This window comes from Cydia pomonella, chromosome 28, assembly GCF_033807575.1.
Source record: "Cydia pomonella isolate Wapato2018A chromosome 28, ilCydPomo1, whole genome shotgun sequence".
Lineage (NCBI taxonomy): Eukaryota > Metazoa > Arthropoda > Insecta > Lepidoptera > Tortricidae > Cydia > Cydia pomonella.
The window spans coordinates 6918674-6938528 of NC_084730.1; the positions used below are offsets into that span (position 1 = coordinate 6918674).

The following is a 19855-nucleotide window of genomic DNA, read 5'->3' on the forward strand; positions in this document are numbered from 1 at the left end:
TAGATATTAAAACAAAATTATCCCGATTCCAGTATGCATTATTCACACTTCGTAAAAATTCGAACTTTGCTGCAGCACTTTGTGCGTACCATGCTTATGCACATTCTTGGCTGCGATATGGTGTCGTGTTGTGGGGTAATAGTACCGATGCACACGACTTGTTTGTAATGCAGAAAAGGTGTATACGCATATTACTGAATAAACATAACAGAGAAAGTTGCGAGCCTTATTTCTCAAAGCATGGTATACTCACGTTACCATGCATTTACATTTACGAACTGACCATGTTTGTAAGGAAAAATATGCACCTATTTCAAAAGCAGCAAAATGAAAGATTAATAAATAAACTGCACCTAGGTACCTGCACCAAGGTTAGAATTATTCCGAAATAGCCCTCAATATGCTGCTGCAAAATACTATAACAAACTTCCAAATTACATTAGGTCAGAGGAGAACGACAAAACTTACGCAAAAATGTTGAAGACATTTCTTATCCATAAAAACTATTATACCGTTGAGGATTTCATAAATGATAATGACATGTAAATTAATCAGTGTTATTATGTTCCTATTCAAATACTTATTGATAAATTTAAATGTAAATACCTATGTATGTATTAGCACTTAAGTTAGTTTTAAGGATAAAATTGCCATACCCATTCTGGGTCCATGAGATACTTACTCTTTCGCATGTAAATACCATTTTGTGATTACCATGGTGCAATAAAGGAAGAATAAAGAAAAGAATAAAGAATGAGCCGTACTGATAATTCCGCTACTCGATGCTAGATGTCGACTACGAAAATAATAAGCGCTTTGGTAACAAAATTGATATATAGTCACGTCTGAAAATATCGGTACGAAAAATGTGACAAAAGATGTACTTATACACTACCTTAATATATAGGCAATAAAGTCGTGTATACATATTTTTGGCACTTTTTTCGTCTCGATATTTTCAGACGTGACCGTACCTATGAAGTGAGCACTCTATGTAATTTTTTCTCTATGGCCAAAGCGCGAGTTATATGTACACGCGCTTTAGCGGGATCCGTAGTAGATATATTTTATTACATGTTATATTTTTTCCTATGGTGCTCCCGCTCCCACGCTGTTATATAGTGTTATATAACATCGTGTGACAGGGACAACATAACTAGTGGCTCTGTGAGCTGTAGACCTCGCGATAAGATTGAGTTTAAAATATGTAAAAACAAAAAAATACCTACTCTTTTCAGTCATTATCACAGCGTACTTACAATAATTTTAAATGCCATAGCTAATGCCACTTAAGTTTATGGAAGGTAGAGACAAGGAACAGAATCTCCATAGGCAGAACTGTTGCAAAAAAATCCAGCTGTCAGCCATAAATAATAGTTCCAAATCTCTCCAGAGTAGCGTTAGAGTAGCTAAGAACCTAGGCGTTATTGACGGAGTGAAATGCGCTGTCTATGATTTGATTTTTTTCTCAAGTATTCTAGGTATTGTAGCGCCACCTATTTATGGTTATTTTTTGCTGAACACTTTTTGGTATATGGAGATTCTATTCCTTAACTCTACCTTCCATACTTAAGTTATTTATGCCTATTTCCAACATTGCTACTAAACGTAAATACTATCTCGGACGATCGATGTTAGAAATGACATTGATATGTCACAGTTCTCAATTGTTTGGTTGAATTAAATGTAATGCCCGTGTTACAACAACGCTATATGCAACATAAAATTACGTTTTATATAAAAAAAAAATATATATATTTTTTTTTTTAAATTAACTATGCCATTTAGTTTCCTTAAACGTACTTACCCGTACACCAAAATTTAGTAAAAACACGGTGTATTTTCCTGATTATTTGTTAGTTAAAAATGTCTTAACTTAGAGTCCCCAGCAAGCTCGGTTCTCCATACAAACGTAGTTACGCTCTCATTTTTAAACGACTAGCTAGATTGCTTTGAAACTTTGTACTTTTTTTTATATATAATAGGACAGTATTACACAAATTGACTAAGTGCCACAGTAAGCTCAATAAAGCTTGTGTTGAGGGTACTTAGACAACGATATATATAATATATAAATATTTTTAAATACTTAAATACATAAAAAACACTCATGACTCAGGAACAAATATCCATTCTCATCACACGAATACATGCCCTTACCAGGATTTGAACCCGGGACCATCAGCTTCGTAGGCAGGGTCACTACCCACTAGGCCAAACCGGTCGTCAAAACTTAACGTAATTCATTTATGTAGCTTCAGATACCTACCAAGGTTAAAAAATACAATGACTTTGTTTCAAACAAAACTATTTAAATGAATTACATCGTTGTATGTGCAAAGTTTCATTACAATCCAACACGTAGTTTTAAAATGAGAACGAAGCTCCGTTTGTATGGGAAGGTGACTCTTAAAATAAATATTTGGGTCAAGCACTGTGCAAGTTCCAACACATTTTCAATATTTCCGAAAATTTTGGAAACTTTAAATAATAAATTCTCACGCAAGTTTTCACTTAGAAAGTTCCCGCTAAGACTAGGGATTATTATTCAATGTTCTTAACGGTTGCCTGTTTAATCTAACATTTACGTCATTCATTGCCGTCTATTTCTAGTGTCATAGAAATCGAAACTAAGTACCGAAATACCGAAAACACTCCATCCGAACTTTCGTGGAAATCGAAACTAAGTACCGAAATACCGAAAACATTCCATCCGAACTGTCGTAGAAATCGAAACTAAGTACCTAAATACCGAAAACATTCCATCCGAACTTTCGTAGAAATCGAAACTAAGTACCGAAATACCGAAAACATTCCATCCGAACTATCGTAGAAATCGAAACTAAGTACCGTAATACCGAAAACATACCATCCTAACTTTGCCATTTTTGATATTTCTTTTTTGGCACACTGCTAATTTAGGTCACATCTATTCCGAAGACCTCATTGATTGGGCTAGAATCTGGGTCACTCACTATTTTAGGGTCCCGTTGGCAATTTGGGGTCACTGACCTACGCTTGTTATCCGGCCTCAAAATGGTCACCATTAGAGGTGGTTAACCATTTCGGGTCACAAGTGCTTGTAACCATATACCAATATTTCGCTCTGTATTATTGAATTTACGGATACATACATACATACATATAATCACGCTCATTTCCCGGAGGGGTAGGCAGAGACCACGGATTTCCACTTGCTACGATCCTGACATACCTCTTTCGCTTCCTTCACTTTCATGGCATTCCTCATACACGCTCGTCGGATTTGATCAGATAATTTACGCATGTAATGTGAAATTGTCATTATATACTAAGTATGAAATACAATTTGCAAATATGTACCTAGTTTATTTCGGAAACAGCTATTGTAAACATCGAACGGAAGAGCGGGGTTTCCTGACACAGATGTATACATTCGTCTACTAGGAAATTCCAGCCATTATATTATTTTAATTCTATTTTTTTTATGGTAGAGGAGGCAAACGAGCAGACGGATTACCTGATGGTAAGCGATTACCGCCGCCCATGGACACCTGCAACACCAGAGGCGTTGTAAGTCCGTTGCCGACCTTTAAGATGAGAATTTATTTGTTACTCAAATAAACATTCTTATTTATATTTATCAAACATTTTCATTCATTTAACACTAACAGTTGGAATCGCTCCCGCTTAAAACGATCACGTTGAATATCTTGTATGAGAAGAAAAAAAATTTTTCACAAAGTTTTTTTTTTCTATCGCAGTAAAAAAAAAGATCTTGTACTTTTTCCTAATAATAATACGATTCCAAATATGCTCTTAAACAAATCCCCACATTTTTTTTTTATATACTACGTCGGTGGCAAACAAGCATACGGCCCGCCTGATGGTAAGCAGTCTCCGTAGCCTATGTACGTCTGCAACTCCAGAGGAGTTACATGCGCATTGCCGACCCTAAACCCCCCCCTCGTTGAAACACCTTTGAAAATTTGCCCCTCTTCATATTGGGCATTTTCCAGTTAATAAAAACAATACTTTCAATGCTTCTGGTTAACGTTGTTCTGAACTATTCCAAATTTTAAACCGATAGCTTAAGTAGCTCTCCAGATATTTAGCGATGTAACAGATAGACGGACGGACGGACAGAGTCGCACCATAAGAGTTACTTTTGTACCGGCAGGAACACAACACTATGAGTAGGGTTTTTTACATCTTGAATGTCACAAAGAAGCACAACCCAGGATTCTTGACCACCACACACACATAACCACGACCCCAGGCTCCCATGAGTCCTGGCAAAATTCCGGGAGAACGCGATGATGATGATGATGTACCGTAAAGTAGGGATTACGAGGGCAGTTGGGTTATGAATGGGGTGAGGAGGGATGACAGAGGGGTGAGTTGGTTTTTACAGGCTACTGCTAATAACAAATACAACCCCTATTGTGTTGCAGGTGTCCATGGGCGGCGGTAATCGCTTACCATCAGGTGATCCGTCTGCTCGTTTGTCTCCTCTACCATAAAAAAAATCAAGCTATTATAATGTTCAAAACTCACCTTAGTAGGAAATCCCTCGTCACCCCAACTACGAGGTGAGCTGGGATTTCCTACTATTTCGTGTTTATCTCTAAAGTTATGAAATGAAATAACAAATTATCATTGACAAACTAAAATTCATACATCTGGAACACTTATTTATATAAATATACTCTTTAATCCAGGCTTGAACTTCGATTACGTCCCTACTTACCCCATTTTTAACCGACTTCATAAAAGGAGGAGGTTCTCAATTTGTATTTTTTTGTATCTCCGAGAATCGTGAACCGATTTTCAAAATTTTTTTTTATCGAACTGGTATAACTCCGTGATGGTCCCGTTGGTACCAAGTCGGGGTCTGATGATGGGATCTTGGAGAAATCGACGGAACTCTTCAAATGTTATAGGTACATGTATGGCGCTTTTGGTAATTTTTGAAGTCGGTTTTATTTTTTTGTTAAAAAGTTTTTTACACTATATTGTTCTTTTAATAATAATTTTAATATTATGCTGAAACGATCGACATCAAAATCAAAGTGATTTGTTAAGATTGGAAACCGTTTTCTCCCGAAATGGAATTTCATAGAAAAAGTGTTATTTCGATAAGATCGCAAAGCTGTTCTTCCCTGTTAAGAGCAAAAACGTCATTTTACCCTCTCAATATAACACAATAATTTTGTAAAGTTGCCATCAGATATATCGAAGCGACCGAGGTGTTCACAAATATATGAACACGCCTCTATTGTCAAGGCACAAGGCACTAGCCTCTTAAGGCCCAGCCATAGAAATGAAAAATCCAAAATTTGCCACTGGAATTAGAACCTATAGTGCACGGAATACAGTAGATTTTATTTTGTTTGAAAATTACACGAAACAAAACAAATGCAACTCTGTCCTAATTGAATACAATTTAAATTTCATCGTACTGAATAAGTCCTATAGGTAGGACCTTGGGCCTTACGAGGCTAGAGTGCATGTTTACATATTTTTGAGCACCTTGACCGCTCCGATATATATGATGGCGACTAGTGAGCGTCAGACAAGTGATAATCCTTCGGAATTATAAATTGAATTAGGACTGTCTATGCGTAAATCGGCCTGATTGAGGATATCCTGCTATGAAATATGATACTATTTGTTCGATACGGGTATAGTAGGCCCCATCCCTACTACCATAGAGAAATAAGAAGTAATAGAGTGCTCCATACATCAGTTTTGGTACCAAAATGCTTATTATTTTCGCAGTCGACATCTAGCATCGATTAGCGGAACTCTCAGTACTGCTAATCGACAATAGATATCGCAGCAAACAAGTCTAATACTCAACGATTTTCAGCTAATATTATAACCAGAGCAAGCATAGGAGTTGAAAATAGAGTTCCGGTTACTGGTTATAATACACACTTTTTGTTTGCCGCGATATCTATTGTCGAGTCGAGTAGCAGTACTGATAGTTCCGCTACTCGATGCTAGATGTCGACTGCGAAAATAAGCATTTTGGTACCAACACTGATGTATAGAGTGAGCACTCTATTACTTCTTATTTATCTATGCTACTACTTAATGTTATAAACATAGACATATATCGGACGGGCCTAATAGGCAATAAGAATGGGGCCAGTACAGCGGTGTCACGCACACGAATTCGAGCCAATCGTGCAGTCTAACGCCACAACGCGATTGGTTGATGAGTTCGCATCACGCGCGCGATTGGTCGCAACTAGTTGCGTTAAATTGCACGATTGGCTCGAATTCATGAGTGACACCACTGCACTAGCACCATTCTAATGCCCGTAAGGCCCGTTCTAAGATACATGGTTATAAATGTGAAAGTCTATCTGTTTGTAGCTCCCGAGCAAGCTCGGTTCTCTATACAAACGTATTTATGCCTTCATTTTATAACGACTAGCTAGATTGCTTTCAAACTTTGTACTTACAATAGGATAAGGTATATCTATGCCTGTAATTAGTTTATGTAGCTTCAGATACCATAGTTAAAAAAACACAGCGAATTTAAGATTTTCATACAAACTTATTTATTTATACTTTATTGCACATAAAATATTAAGTACAAATGGTGGACTTAATGCCTTAAGGCATTCTCTACCAGTCAACCACTGGGTCAAAAAGAGACTTTTGTTAGGTGCAGGCTTTGTACTTGAGAATAAGATATCACTACCTTCTATTTACAAATTAAATACCTACTAATGAATATAATATAATTTCAATCATAAACTTAAACATATACTTTGTATAATATACTTACATAAATATCTACATATATACATTATTCATGTACCTACTGAGAAACATTACTTACCTCTGTCAGATAGATGCTTGCGCAACATGCGCTTGAAAGTGAATTTACTTTGAGCTTTTCTGATATTGAGTGGAAGGTCGTTCCACAGGCGTATCGCCTGTACAGTATAGGAGTTGGTCAGGAAACCGGTGCGATGAGGGGGAATGGAAAGCTTAAGGCTACGGGAGGTACGAAGAACACCACCAGGGCGAGCAGTAACAAAATTAAATTTAGATCTTAGATATTCGGGTGTATTTGGGTCGAAAAGAAAAGAGTAAAGTGTACTTAACAGTCTCAAAGATCTACGCTCACGTATAGGAAACTTGTTTTTGCTCTTTTGTCTTATAAGTTGGAGCTACGTAATTATAGGCATAGGTATACCTCATGTCATTGTATGTGCAAAGTTTCATTATAATCCAACACGTAGTTTTAAAATGAGAACGAAACTCCGTTTGTATGGGAAGGTGACATTCGGCCAAGCTTGCCGGGGACTCTTAACTCTTCACGCTTAAGCGGAAAGGGGACGGCCGTATCTCCATATAAACGTAGTCCCCATTTTCCTCTCTGTATATTGACATTATGGAAAATATTTTTACATAATTTGATGTACATATACGTATGTTAATCATATCTATTAGCTATGCCTCTACGTTTATTTATTTATTTAATCTTTATTGCAGAAAAGAAAACCTTATAGTACAAAAGGCGGACTTAATGCCATGAGGCATTCTCTACCAGTCAACCTTTTTGTCTTTTTTCGATCAGAAATGAGGAGATCAGCAGGAGAACCAAAGTTGTCGACATAGCTCAGAGAATTGCCAGACTTAATATTAACAGTGGGCGGGCCACATTGGGGCAGAAAGGTTCTCGAGTGGCGACCACTTACCGGAAGACGAGGCGTGGGAAGGCCCCAGACTAGATAGACCGAGGATCTGGTTAAAGTCGCGGGCAACCGTTGGTTGAGGGCAGCGAATGGCCGTTCGTTGTGGAGATCCTTGGGGACGCCTTTGTCCAGCAGTGGACGTCTTTCGGCTAAAATTATGATGATTGATGACAGATAAAACCTATGCTAGCGCCATCTGTATAATACTTGGCCAACCACATTTTAATAGAAATCCAAAATGTTTTTCCTATAAATAATAGGTTTTTCCGTATAATTATGTCAATAACAACAATGGTTTACACACTTACATAATAATTGCTCCAGAAATAAATTATACATAGTTTCCAGGTGCCAACGTTTTTTGGCATACACTAGCGTAGGTAATTTAGGTACCTATAACTAGTCAAGTTAAAGAGAAAAACACGTTTAAATATTCCATAATAAAAAGAACTACAATCTATATTAGAAATCTTCTTCTTTGGTACCATTGACTATGCGTCAAAATACATGGCCATACAATGGCCATTTTTAGATTTATTTTAGTTTTATTTGAGATTTAATTTAGTCATATTTTAGATTTAGTTTACATTATTAATTGTAATAATTACTTTAAAAAATTCATTTTATATTACTTTTCACGAAAGATTAACATTTAAAACGTATGAAATAAATGGTCTTGTTTTTAGTAGTGTTAGCTTTTCGAATGTTTGACTATTATTAAGAATCTGAATTTACCTACTTATTATATGTCTTATTATATCTGTCTTATTTTTTCATCAAAATATATGTCCATTTGGTGACGATTCATCCTGCACATGTTAAAGCGCCACCTAACGGACAAAACATTACGACATTCTTTAAATTCTCTATCTACGCTAAGATTTTTTTTAATTTCCACAATCGATTTTTCATCACACTTGCTCGTAATAGTAGATTGTTAAACATGGGATGAAAGGCACCCTCGAACGCAGTGATAGCGCGAATAGTCCGAGACTGAAAAGGTGCCTTTTACTCGAGAACATTCTACTTTTTTATTTCGAACGCAAGGAAAGTAAAATATATGTGTATTTAAAAAAATATGTATAAACTTTTAACTTTTATGGTATTTCTTGAGGGTACTTTCAAATAACAATTTAGGTAAAAGTATCGTTGTTTATGGAATGGGGAAGTTAAATATCAGAATGGAAATTGTAAAACAAATCCATTTAAACCTTTTAATTGCTTATCGTAAAAAAAACGTACTTAGGAAGGACAGTGCCCTAGAACAGAAAAGTAACATTTTCTGCACACTCTGTAGAACAACAACGACCCACTTTCAGAGCATTAGAAATGAAAAACTATTTTTTAATGTCATATGTGTGTTACTTAAGACCATCGTCATACTCTAATATTGAAATTTTGTTATTATTTAATTTCATTATGAATTGGGATAGTCTTTAGTATTTTATTTTAAGATTAGTATTATTTATTTTTAGATCTGTTTTAAGTTTTATAGTTTAGTTATTTATTTTATAATTACATGAGAAATATCGAAGACATTTCTATTATACAAGAATATTAAAATCATATTTTAAAATAATGTTTTTTTCGCACTGCCCACCAAAACGTAATATTAATAAGAGGCGACACTAGAAACTAGAATTAACGAAAAAAAACGCGTTTTTACAAAAAACGATTTTTTACAAAAAAACATATTTATACATGAACTCTACATTTATTTTCGTTTGAATACAACAACAAGTACATCATTTTAATATAATAAATAACCTTTAAGTTTTTAGAAAAAAACGGGTTTTTTACGGTAACATATTTATACATGAAATCTACATTTATTTTCGTTTGAATAAACAAAAAAATGATAAAAAAACACCTTATTTTTAATATAATAAATAACCTTTAAGTTACGCACTAATACTAATCAAAATAATACCTACTAGAATAAAGTATAAACATATTTTTTGTTTATATACGGTATATACCTGAACGTAAAACAATTACTTAAACAACTTTTACTATGGGACCAACCTCTTTTTCCCGATTTCAGGGTTGGTCCCACATCAGTTGCTCAGTTATGAGTTGATGAGTTAACGGGTTTGAGTAACTGCTTTACGTTTAGATACATACTGTATTGATATTTTTGACTTTCCAAAGCTAATGTACTTTATTTTTATGTTTCCAAGCAATTTCTTCGGCCGAACAGAGGCAAAGCTGAAAAGATACTGAGTTCTTGAACCAATGTCTGACATAATTCAACCGAATGTATTGAATCAATTGTCTAAACTTATTTAATTCTTTAAAAAAGTAAAAAAATATATATTCTCTGGGCGTAGAAAATGTACTGTCTAATATAAAAAAGGAATATCGTTTATATGAGGTTAAACGCCGCTATTCTTACAAAAAAGGATGATAAAATATTTAAGAGGGTCCGGCCTTTAATGCGCATGTACGCCGCCCATTGAGGAAAGTCCCAAAAGCGAGACACAGTCATACGAGCGAGTGAGACGGTACACATTACCAAAAAATCAGGGAAAACTTGCCTATTACATGATTTTCCGAGGGTTATATCATTATATCGCAGTATTTTTTAAATTTCGAATTCCGACGTTCGTAAACGATGTTCATTTGTTTTTTCAATTATTAATATATTTTTAAAACTGGTTTTTAGATTTTCAAGCCTTTTCACTTAAAGAACACCGCCTATCTCAGCCTATTTTATGAAAACTATAAAATATTGACATGTGAACTAATTTAGCATGATTAATCGTTAGGTCATACTGCTATTAACCGGCTACACCTAGAAACTAGACTTACCGAAAAAATCCAGCGGACACTCACTGTAAAACCATTTTAATTTTCATAGGTTAGAAAGTAGCGTAGCTATTTCGAACCGCGCATTTAACTGTGCACATTTAAAAATAACTTTTCGTGTTGTGGAGTTGGGTTTTGTACTGGTTATTGTCGGGAGACGGGTTGAGATGATCAATTGGGTGAAACGCTTGCGGTAGCCATCTTGTCCGGGCCCGTACTGGGTTGACGCATGCGCCGCCCAAACTAAGGATCACGTGATATATTGCTAGGGGAGAAAAACTGGGAAACTGTATTGATGTATGTAATAAAAAACAAAATTGAATGAGAATTCATTTGTAACTTTTGTGGTTTTTGTACGTTAGTATTTTAACAAAAGTTTGTAATATGCGCCGCCCAAACTGTAAATAATGTGATATATTGCTAGAGGAAAAATTGGGAAAGCGTTTGTATTGACGGGGTTATATTAAAAACAAACGAATATGGAATTAGAATATCTTTGATTTATAGACTTGTTTTTTTTTACTTTGGTCATTAATCTACGCTTGTTTTTTATATTTATTTTATGAGTTATTCAAAATCATTGGGGCGTGGAAAATTGATCGTAGGTTTTCATTTGTTATTGTGCTTTTTTTAATTATATATTTATAAAAAAAACTGTGTGAAGATGTATTTGTATTTTTTGTGCGATATAGAAAATTAGTACTTTAACAAGATTTCGTAATATGCGCCAAACTATGATTCATCACATGATTACTATAGGGGAGAAAACTGAGAAAGCGTTTATATATCTTATCGGCCCGTTTCGAAAAATGATCAAGCACGTTTAAGATCTTGGAACTAAACGACATGTCAAAATTTACGTTTATTTCGATTCCACTGTGATCCCAATAAGATCTATCTACGACATTTCTAACGTCAAAGTGACATTGGTTGGCCGAATCGATCTGCTTCTGTCAATTATACGATATAAAAACTATATCTAAATGAGAACTTATCTAAACCAGAACTTATCGTTATCGTATCTCATTCTTCGAATCGGGCCGTAAGTATTGATGTATGTACAAAAAAAATTAATGAAAATTTATTTGTAGTTTTTGTGATGTGTATAAAATTGTTATTTAAAAAGTTTATAATTGGTATGCGTCGCCCTAACATTTTTTATTTTATTTTTATTGCTAGGAGGAAAATTGAGAAAGTGTTTGTATTGAGAAGTTCATATTAAAAACCGACCAAGTGCGAGTATACGTTTTTATGTTTTTTTGATGTGAATCTTAATGTAATCATTCATTTTAAGAACTTTCTCAAAAATCAATAATAATAAAAAATACTATCAGAATTTAAAAGACATATCCACACAGACAACTTTAAATTTAATAACATAATTATTGAATAACTTTTTTTTATTATTTCACATTTTGGGTTTTACTCTCGCGTCGCCCAGTCATGATCGCATGCAGTCTCAATATTGCTAGCGCAAAAATACAAAAAACTTAGGCAAAATTATTTGGTACCTATTGACCGCCGTTAAATGGTAAAACGGTGCAACTCAAGTTACAGCGTTTTAAGTTGCCTTGGATCAAATGATTCCTTTCATGTTCTACTACCATCCCCTTTTTTTCACATTTTTGATATCTCTTTAATTAAGTGTGTAAAAAACTGTCAAAACGCGGCAACTTTACTCTAAGCATACCAAAACATTGTAACAACAGTTAAGAGGGAAGAATAGCTTTGCGGTCCTAACGAAATAACGGTTATTTTTCTTCTATGAAATTCCGTTTCGGGAGAAAACGGTTTCCAGTAACTAAATCTTAACAAACCACTTTGATTTTAACATCGATCGGTTCAGCATAATATATTCTAGGTTTCGCTTAAAAAACATTTTTTTTGTATTGTAAATTTTGAAAGAAAGGAAAACTATAAACCTGATGAGGACCGGTCTGGCCTCGTGGGTAGTGACCCTGCCTATGAAGCCGATGGTCCCGGGTTCAAATCCTGGTAAGGGCATTTATTCGTGTGATGAGCATGGATATTTGTTCCTGAGTCATGGGTGTTTTCTATGTATTTAAGTATTTATAATTATTTATATATATCGTTGTCTAGGTACCTACAACACAAGCCTTATTGAGCTTACTGTGGGACTTAGTCAATTTGTGTAATAATGTCCTATAATATTTATTTATTTATTTATAAACCTAGTTTTTCATTGTTTCAATAACATACAAAACATCATGGAGAATGGAAAATATTTAAAAGTGGAAAAACGTTTTCTCTTTTTTTATGGACGTAATACGTACTCCCCTCACTCCCTCCCTCCTTCCCTCTTACCGCGTGTTTATTTCTGTCTCGTGTTAATCCGTCATAACATTGGGTAAAGCAGAACGCTGTAAGTGCTACTGGCCAGGGATCGGAAACCGGTATTTTTTGTATGGGAACGAAAACGGTATTTTTTCGTTCTTCGTTAATTACTTCATTTCTAAATAGGCAATCTAATATTACGAAGTCGTTATCTGAAAACACAACTGAGTCCTACATTTAGAGTATAAAATAAACCGAAATATATGGTTATTTCGATGTTTTTGCAAGAAACCGATTCCGATCCCTGCTACTGGCAGCGCTCTGCTTGCATTATAATATTATTTTCACCACACCAAACTGGCAAAGGGCCTCTTATCTTATCTTATCTTATCTTCTAATTACCGGGGGCCCTTGCGGATACACTTCGACCCATAGGGATCTTTTGTGTAGTTGCCCCCTAAGGAAAGACCCATTAGCTACTCAAGAGCCTTTTTGACCATTTCCATGTGTCGGATGATGGAGCTTATGGGTAGCCTTTTGAATTCCTTTGGTTCCAGATAGCCTGCTCCAAAGTCCTTCAGTCTTTGTCTGGCGAGGGCGTGACATTCACACATTAGGTGTGTTACTGTCTCTTCCTCTTCACCACACATTCGACAATCGGTGTTGTCAGAGTGTTCCATCCTGGCCAAAACCCCTTTGACCCCATAATGGCCCGTAAACACCCCTGTTATAATTTGGAGTTGTCTCCTGCTAAGTTTCCATAGCTTTTTGCTCCAACCGGAGTATACTTCTTGTATGAAGAGCTTTGAGTGCTTTAGACCCGTCAGACTGTCCCATTATTTTTGGTGTCTGGTCCTAGTGTGGTCTTTGATAGCCGTTATAATGGTTCCCTGTGAGAGCCCCACGAATGGTTCCGGACCTATGTGGTTTCTTGCGGATCCGGCTCTGGCAAGTTCATCTGCATTTTCATTGCCTATGAATCCCTCGTGCCCTGGAATCCATACCAGTTGCACTCTATTTTGTCTTCCAAGCTTGTTCAGAGCTTGGACACCATTGTACACCAGTCTAGAGTCCACTCTGGGCGCCCTGAAGGCCCTCTTAATAGGGTTGTTTCCATCTACAAATCTTAGGGCAGAATTGTATCCCAATAAATTCTTTTGGATTATAAGAACATGTTAAACTACTTTTAGGGGACCTGTAATGATCATATTTTTGTAAATATTGAATTTAAAATATCTTTTGGCACACGTCACCAAGCTCGAAACGTCTATGAAGATTCTGATGACGTCACAACTCTCGGATTGACACTGTTGACAGTTAGGCGATAAACAACAAATGACAAATGTCAGTTGACAGTTCGTATCTTTTACGTGTGTATGTAGTTATGTGTCAAACCGTAAACTGTGACGTCACACAATTTTCAAAGAGCGTTTTGGGCGCCAAAGCATCTGTCAATATATATTTTGTTAATTTAACATTTTAAAGCCGTTTTTAGTATAAAAGTTGAATTTTAGGGCAACTTTTAGTTAATATAGAACGTAATACAAGCGTTTCAAAAAATTGGAAACAACCCTATTGTTCAAAAACGAATGAGAAAGTTACATTTTATCCACATGTGGGACAAAGTAATTAGATGCAAATTTTGAGTTGTTTCCTTTATGTTAGCTGGTAGAATTGATTTTCAAATGATGATTTTGAATGATACATTTTTATTACGTTCATTTGGATTCGATATGGTTTAAGTTTTTTGTATATCATAATTAGTATTTTTCTCGCGCTGGTGTGGTGAGAAAAATTCCTCGATTGAAAGCCTCAAGCGCCGCAAATATGCCGCACTACGAAACACGAGTGTTTGCGGCGCTAGGCGCTGAAACCTTGGGGCCATGGGGGCCAAGATCGCGTTGGCTATACGAGTATAAAGATTTGTCGGCACGCCTAATAGAGACCTCGGACGACCAGAGGGCTGGCCACTATTTCGCACAGCGTATAAGTATCGCCATACAGCGGGGAAATACGGCCAGCCTTCTGGGCACCTTGCGGATTGACGGCCACATTTTTTACCTTGAGTACTTAATAAGTTTGTTTAATTTTTGTTATTGAAATAATAAATCCAGTCTAGTTTACTTAATATAAGAGCCTTGAAAAAGAGTACCATTTTGTAACATTTGGCGTTGAAACTCTAGGTCCATGGGGTCCCAGCGTGCACCAGTTTTTTGCAGAAACAGCGAGGCGTCTGGTTGACATAACTGGTAACCGAAGAGCTGGCGGCTTCGTCACACAACGTATCAGTATTGCAATACTATGCGGAAATGCCGCCAGCATCTTTGATACAATGCCTCAAGGGCCTATTTTAGATATAAGCTAGTTATAGTAATCCTCTGTATATATCCATTATGTATATTGTTGTTGTAAATAAAATGCCATTAAAGTTTACTACATATTTTAAAGGACACAATTTCATTGTTTACATCAATTTGTACAAATGACATCAGGAAAACCGTTGGTACATGTTTTTATCCTGTCATAGGAAGTATTACGGTCAACTGCATAATAGTTATTTGTTTTAAATTACACTTGCTCGTAAACGGTGTTATATTATACCAGCATACTGAGATGTGAGCTGTGTGGCACAGCACAGCGGATGTCATTCCAGATCTAGAGCAGAGCCCAACTGGGGAATTACCTCCACCGCAGCCAAATAACACTAGACCCTAGACTAAGTGTTGTGTTCCTGCCGGTGAGTAAGGTTGCTAGACCGAGGTTGTGGACTCTTAGGGTCGGCAACGAGCATGTAACATCTCTGGAGTCGCAGGCGTCCATAAGCTACGGCAACTGCTTACCATCAGGCGTGCCGTATGCTTGTTTGCAGAATAAATAAAAACATTACGATAATACGTGATGTGAAATCATAATTATTAATTAATACAGTACAGTTCTGATGTACAGATTTAGTAATATGACAGAATTTTCAAAAATTGCAAGCTTCCCATGAAATGTTCTCGGTATTGTTTTCTGTACTATTATAGCCAAACCTTCTTCGGGAACGTACTCATATTACGCGACCAGTTTAGCGTGGGTCTTTAAAATACCATGCTTGGTTACTTGGTTACAAAGGGGACGGTCTTGGCATATACTACGGGGTGAAGGAATAGGTTAAAATTTATGGAACTTGGTAAAAAGAATCGAAACGTTGGAATATATATTACTCGTTAATCCGTTTTCATTGTTATTTACTATCTTTTCAGAATCAGATGTGTCTACAACGCCATCTCCAGTCACTTTAGAGAATAAACCAGTCATGGATATCAATAATCCTAGTAAGTTTTTTACAGAGTTGTAATAATATATTACAGGGTGGACAAATAAGAATGATACACTTTGTTTTTGAATTTTAATTACATTAAGTGGAAATTTTATTAAATATTTTTTTCATAAATATATTATTCAGGGTTGGCAATTGTATACGGAAGACAATTTCTGCCAAATGTCTACCACTAGCAGCAAGCAATTTTATCTCAAATGTTTCTGTTGTTTAAAACACGTTGTTTGCTCGATTAATTTTGAAAAAAAGTGACAGTGATTGGCACCCAAATTCCCCAAATTTTGCAGCTCTTGACTTATTTCTGTGGGGCTTTCTAAAATTACGTGTCTATGCTAACGAGCTGATGAAATTTAAACAGTTAAAACCAACTATTCGACACAAATGTACTAAGATAATGCAAAAAATGTGCGAATAGATGCTGAACATTGGGATGATAAGGGCTTACATTTGCCTGCTGTTAGAGGTGGACATATGTCAGACATTATGTTTCGCATGAATTTGCCAACCCTGAAGAATATATTTTTAAAACAATAGTTAATAATTTTTGAACTTAATACAGTTAAAATTTAAAAACAAAATGTATACTTCTTATTTGGCCACCCTGTATTATATAGAATCGTATTATAATGGAGAGCTTTTCAGTCGAGTACGAAGCTTGCTGAATGGCCTTATTGGGTACGAGATTGAAAAACTTGATTATATCACTATTGTATACAATACTTTTTCTACGAGTCAAGAAAAATAATACTTTAAACTAATAGAATCATATAGGTAAACAAAGCAAAAGTATACAGCTAAAATACGCGAGCAGCCGCGATACCTTCATACGCGCAGTACGTGCCCGGCTGACTGGTCAACGACACTTTCTCTTGAGCTCATGAGGCCCTGGTACTTACGAGTGTGAAGTTAGCAGCTTAAATCAAGCTGCCTACGATTTCAAGGTTAGGGACAAACTTTAAAAAGAAAATAATGACTTTTCTGAAGTTTTGACCTTGAAATCTTATATTTTACTGTTTTGTGAGAGTTATAAATCTTGACTTCTTTATTTGGTCAGGTTATCTTCGGTTGCTAACTTCACGATGATCTGGTACTTGCTCCTTGCTAAATTATGTTATTTATACAAAAAGGTACACGGCAGATTTAAAAAAATACGACTATCCTAATTTCCTTTCATGTCGTATATTTATCGTCGCAAAACGGACTTTCCTTTAAAGAAGTTTTTTTTACGTTTTAATATTTATTTTACAGACTTATGGTACATCATCGGAGGAGTAGGTATCATCGTACTTTTAATCATTATCGGGCAAACCATAGCTCTGTGCTACTTCAGAAAAAAAGGTTAGTACATGTTACAAATGTTTATTTCTTAGAATATGGTACAAAGATGGCCAAATTATAATAAGTGCGTCACATTCTGCCTCTATCGGCGTGGAATAGTAGAATGTTAACCAAGGAATGAAAGGAACCCATTTGTGTCAAGGTAGTTAGGCGCTCGAACGCAGTGAGAGCGCCAATAGTCCGAGACTGAAATGGTAAGTTAAACACTCTATTTTTCATATCGAATACGAGTGAAATAAAATTCTTGTGCATTAAAAATCATTACTGAGTATAAACTTTTATAGTATTTCTTGAGGGTATTTTAAATTTAGGTAAAACTATTGTTATTTATGGAATGAGAAGTTAAATATCAGAATAGAAATTGCACTGAAAATCAATTTAAAACCAAATTTTAATTGCTTATCGTAAAAAAAAGAAAAAATGAACTACCTAAGTAAAATATATGGTCTAGTTCAGAAACGTATCATTTTCTGCACACTTCTTAGAACAAGAACGACCCACTTTCAGAGCATGAGAAATGAAAATACTATAATAGCACACCACATTTGTTGTTCTAAATAGTGTGCAAAAAATTATACGTTTCTGCTCTAGAGCACTGTACTTTCTAAGTATTACGCTTTTTCTCTTTTTTTACGATAAGTAATTAAAAGTTTGGTATTAAATGGATTTGTTGTACAATTTCTATTCTGATAATTAACTCCCTATTCCATAAATAACGATATTCTTACCTAAATTAATAATTGAAAGAAATACTACTAAAGTTTCCTCGTTTTCGAAATGAAAAGTAGACTGTTTAACTCGGTTGAAAGGTATCATTTCAGTCTCGGACTATTGGCCAAACTACCTTGACAGAAATGGGTACCTTTTATCCCTTGGTTAACAATCTACTATGCATGTTTTACAGCCCGGCCACAGCGAAGGATCGACGAGATGACACCCAGAGGTACATTTGAAAGAGGTGACCGAGGTAAATATGATATATATTTAATTAGTTCGGTGAAGGAAATCATCGTGAGCAAACCTGCATACATCCGCGCAGAAATTCAAAGGTGTATGTGAAGTCTCCAACCCGCATTGGGCCAGCGTGGGGACTATAGCCCAAACCCTTTCGCGAATGAGAAGAGGCCTGTGCTCAGCAATGGGACGTATTTAGGCTGAATTATTATAGTTAAAGACGGGACATACTGTGCACTTAAAGCGATTCTCACACTGACACCACGATCTGACGAAAAAGCAATAAAAAAATAATGGAAGTACCCTCCTAAGTGTAAGGCCTGAGTGGACGCTCGAAGCGGAGCGTGCAGCGTGGCGTCGGGCTCACAAGTGATGTGAGCCGCTCCTATACGTTTGCATTTGTTTAACATGGACGCCGCACGCCCCGCCCTCGAGCGTCCACTCAGGCCTTACACTAAGGTGCATATAAAGTAAGCCAGAGGCGCGAGTTTAAGTGTCAGCACAGGCAGTGATTTTTTTCATTATTAACACGTTCACGGACACAGCGCCATTCTCGAAATTGCCTGCTGTGGCCCAGGTAAATCCCATACAAGATATTTTCCCGTCTATGGACGGACTGCCACGTTGCATTATCTATAAAAGTTGTGCCACATATTGACAGCTCAGTTGGTATACATTTTCACACATTGAAGAGGCTCGCGATACGGTATCTTGTCAATAGCCGTTACGTCCTCAGCCGTGTCGTGCCGCAGCATCCGTCATGGCCTTGTACTGGTGATGCATTAACGTCGATAAGTCACTCTGAACACTATGCTGTGACCCTATTAGAAAGCCTTTTGATGTGCCTAAATCGGCACAAGATTCTTTATTCTTTATTATTGTTACGAAACGTTCAAAAATGCACCCATTTTTGATCCTTGTTCGTTGTAACGCAACTAATTACGGAGTGTAATAAAAATCATCTTTGTAAATTTTTATATAATTTTAATTTCATGTTATCAAATAATCTCATAGTTAATTATATTCAGTTTGCATATTTTGTAATTAAAATATTCATTCAAATGTATAAATTCAATAATGTTTCGAATCTCTGTTCAAATTCTAGCATGGCAATTTTATATTCAAAACTTTGACAGTTTACAGAGCTTTCAAAAACTTACGGTTGTTATCCAATTCCCAACGACTGTTCAGTTTGCCACTTTTTGTATTCTTGTATTTTTTGAAGTAAACCAGCGTCTATACTACAGTCCACTATTATTTATCACCTCGACAACACCTGAGACCAGCGAAGATTTTACAATTATTCTTATTAAAGATTAGTATCACACAATCACATAATACACCAAACATATCTTAATAGCTAAAATTTTACTTATATTGATTCATTTACTATCTAATAGCGCATACAGATTTACATAGTGGTCATATTTAAAAACACTAT

General features: G+C 35.8%; 2 protein-coding genes across 3 annotated transcripts in view; one reads left to right on the top strand and one right to left on the bottom strand.

Annotated features, from left to right (window-relative positions):
* LOC133533037 (putative fatty acyl-CoA reductase CG5065) overlaps window positions 1-10712 on the bottom strand; it is a 72726-nt gene extending 62014 nt beyond the window's left edge. The window contains exon 1 of the mRNA XM_061871952.1: window positions 10509-10712. The gene's annotated coding sequence lies outside the window, so the exon portion shown is untranslated. The remainder of the gene's footprint in view (window positions 1-10508) is intronic.
* LOC133533035 (serine/arginine repetitive matrix protein 2-like) overlaps window positions 1-19855 on the top strand; it is a 62397-nt gene that overhangs the window by 35225 nt on the left and 7317 nt on the right. For both annotated transcript variants that reach the window (XM_061871948.1, XM_061871947.1), the window contains exons 5-7: window positions 16046-16117; window positions 17371-17460; window positions 18365-18427. In XM_061871948.1, coding sequence (XP_061727932.1) covers window positions 16046-16117; window positions 17371-17460; window positions 18365-18427 — 225 coding nt within the window. The remainder of the gene's footprint in view (window positions 1-16045; window positions 16118-17370; window positions 17461-18364; window positions 18428-19855) is intronic.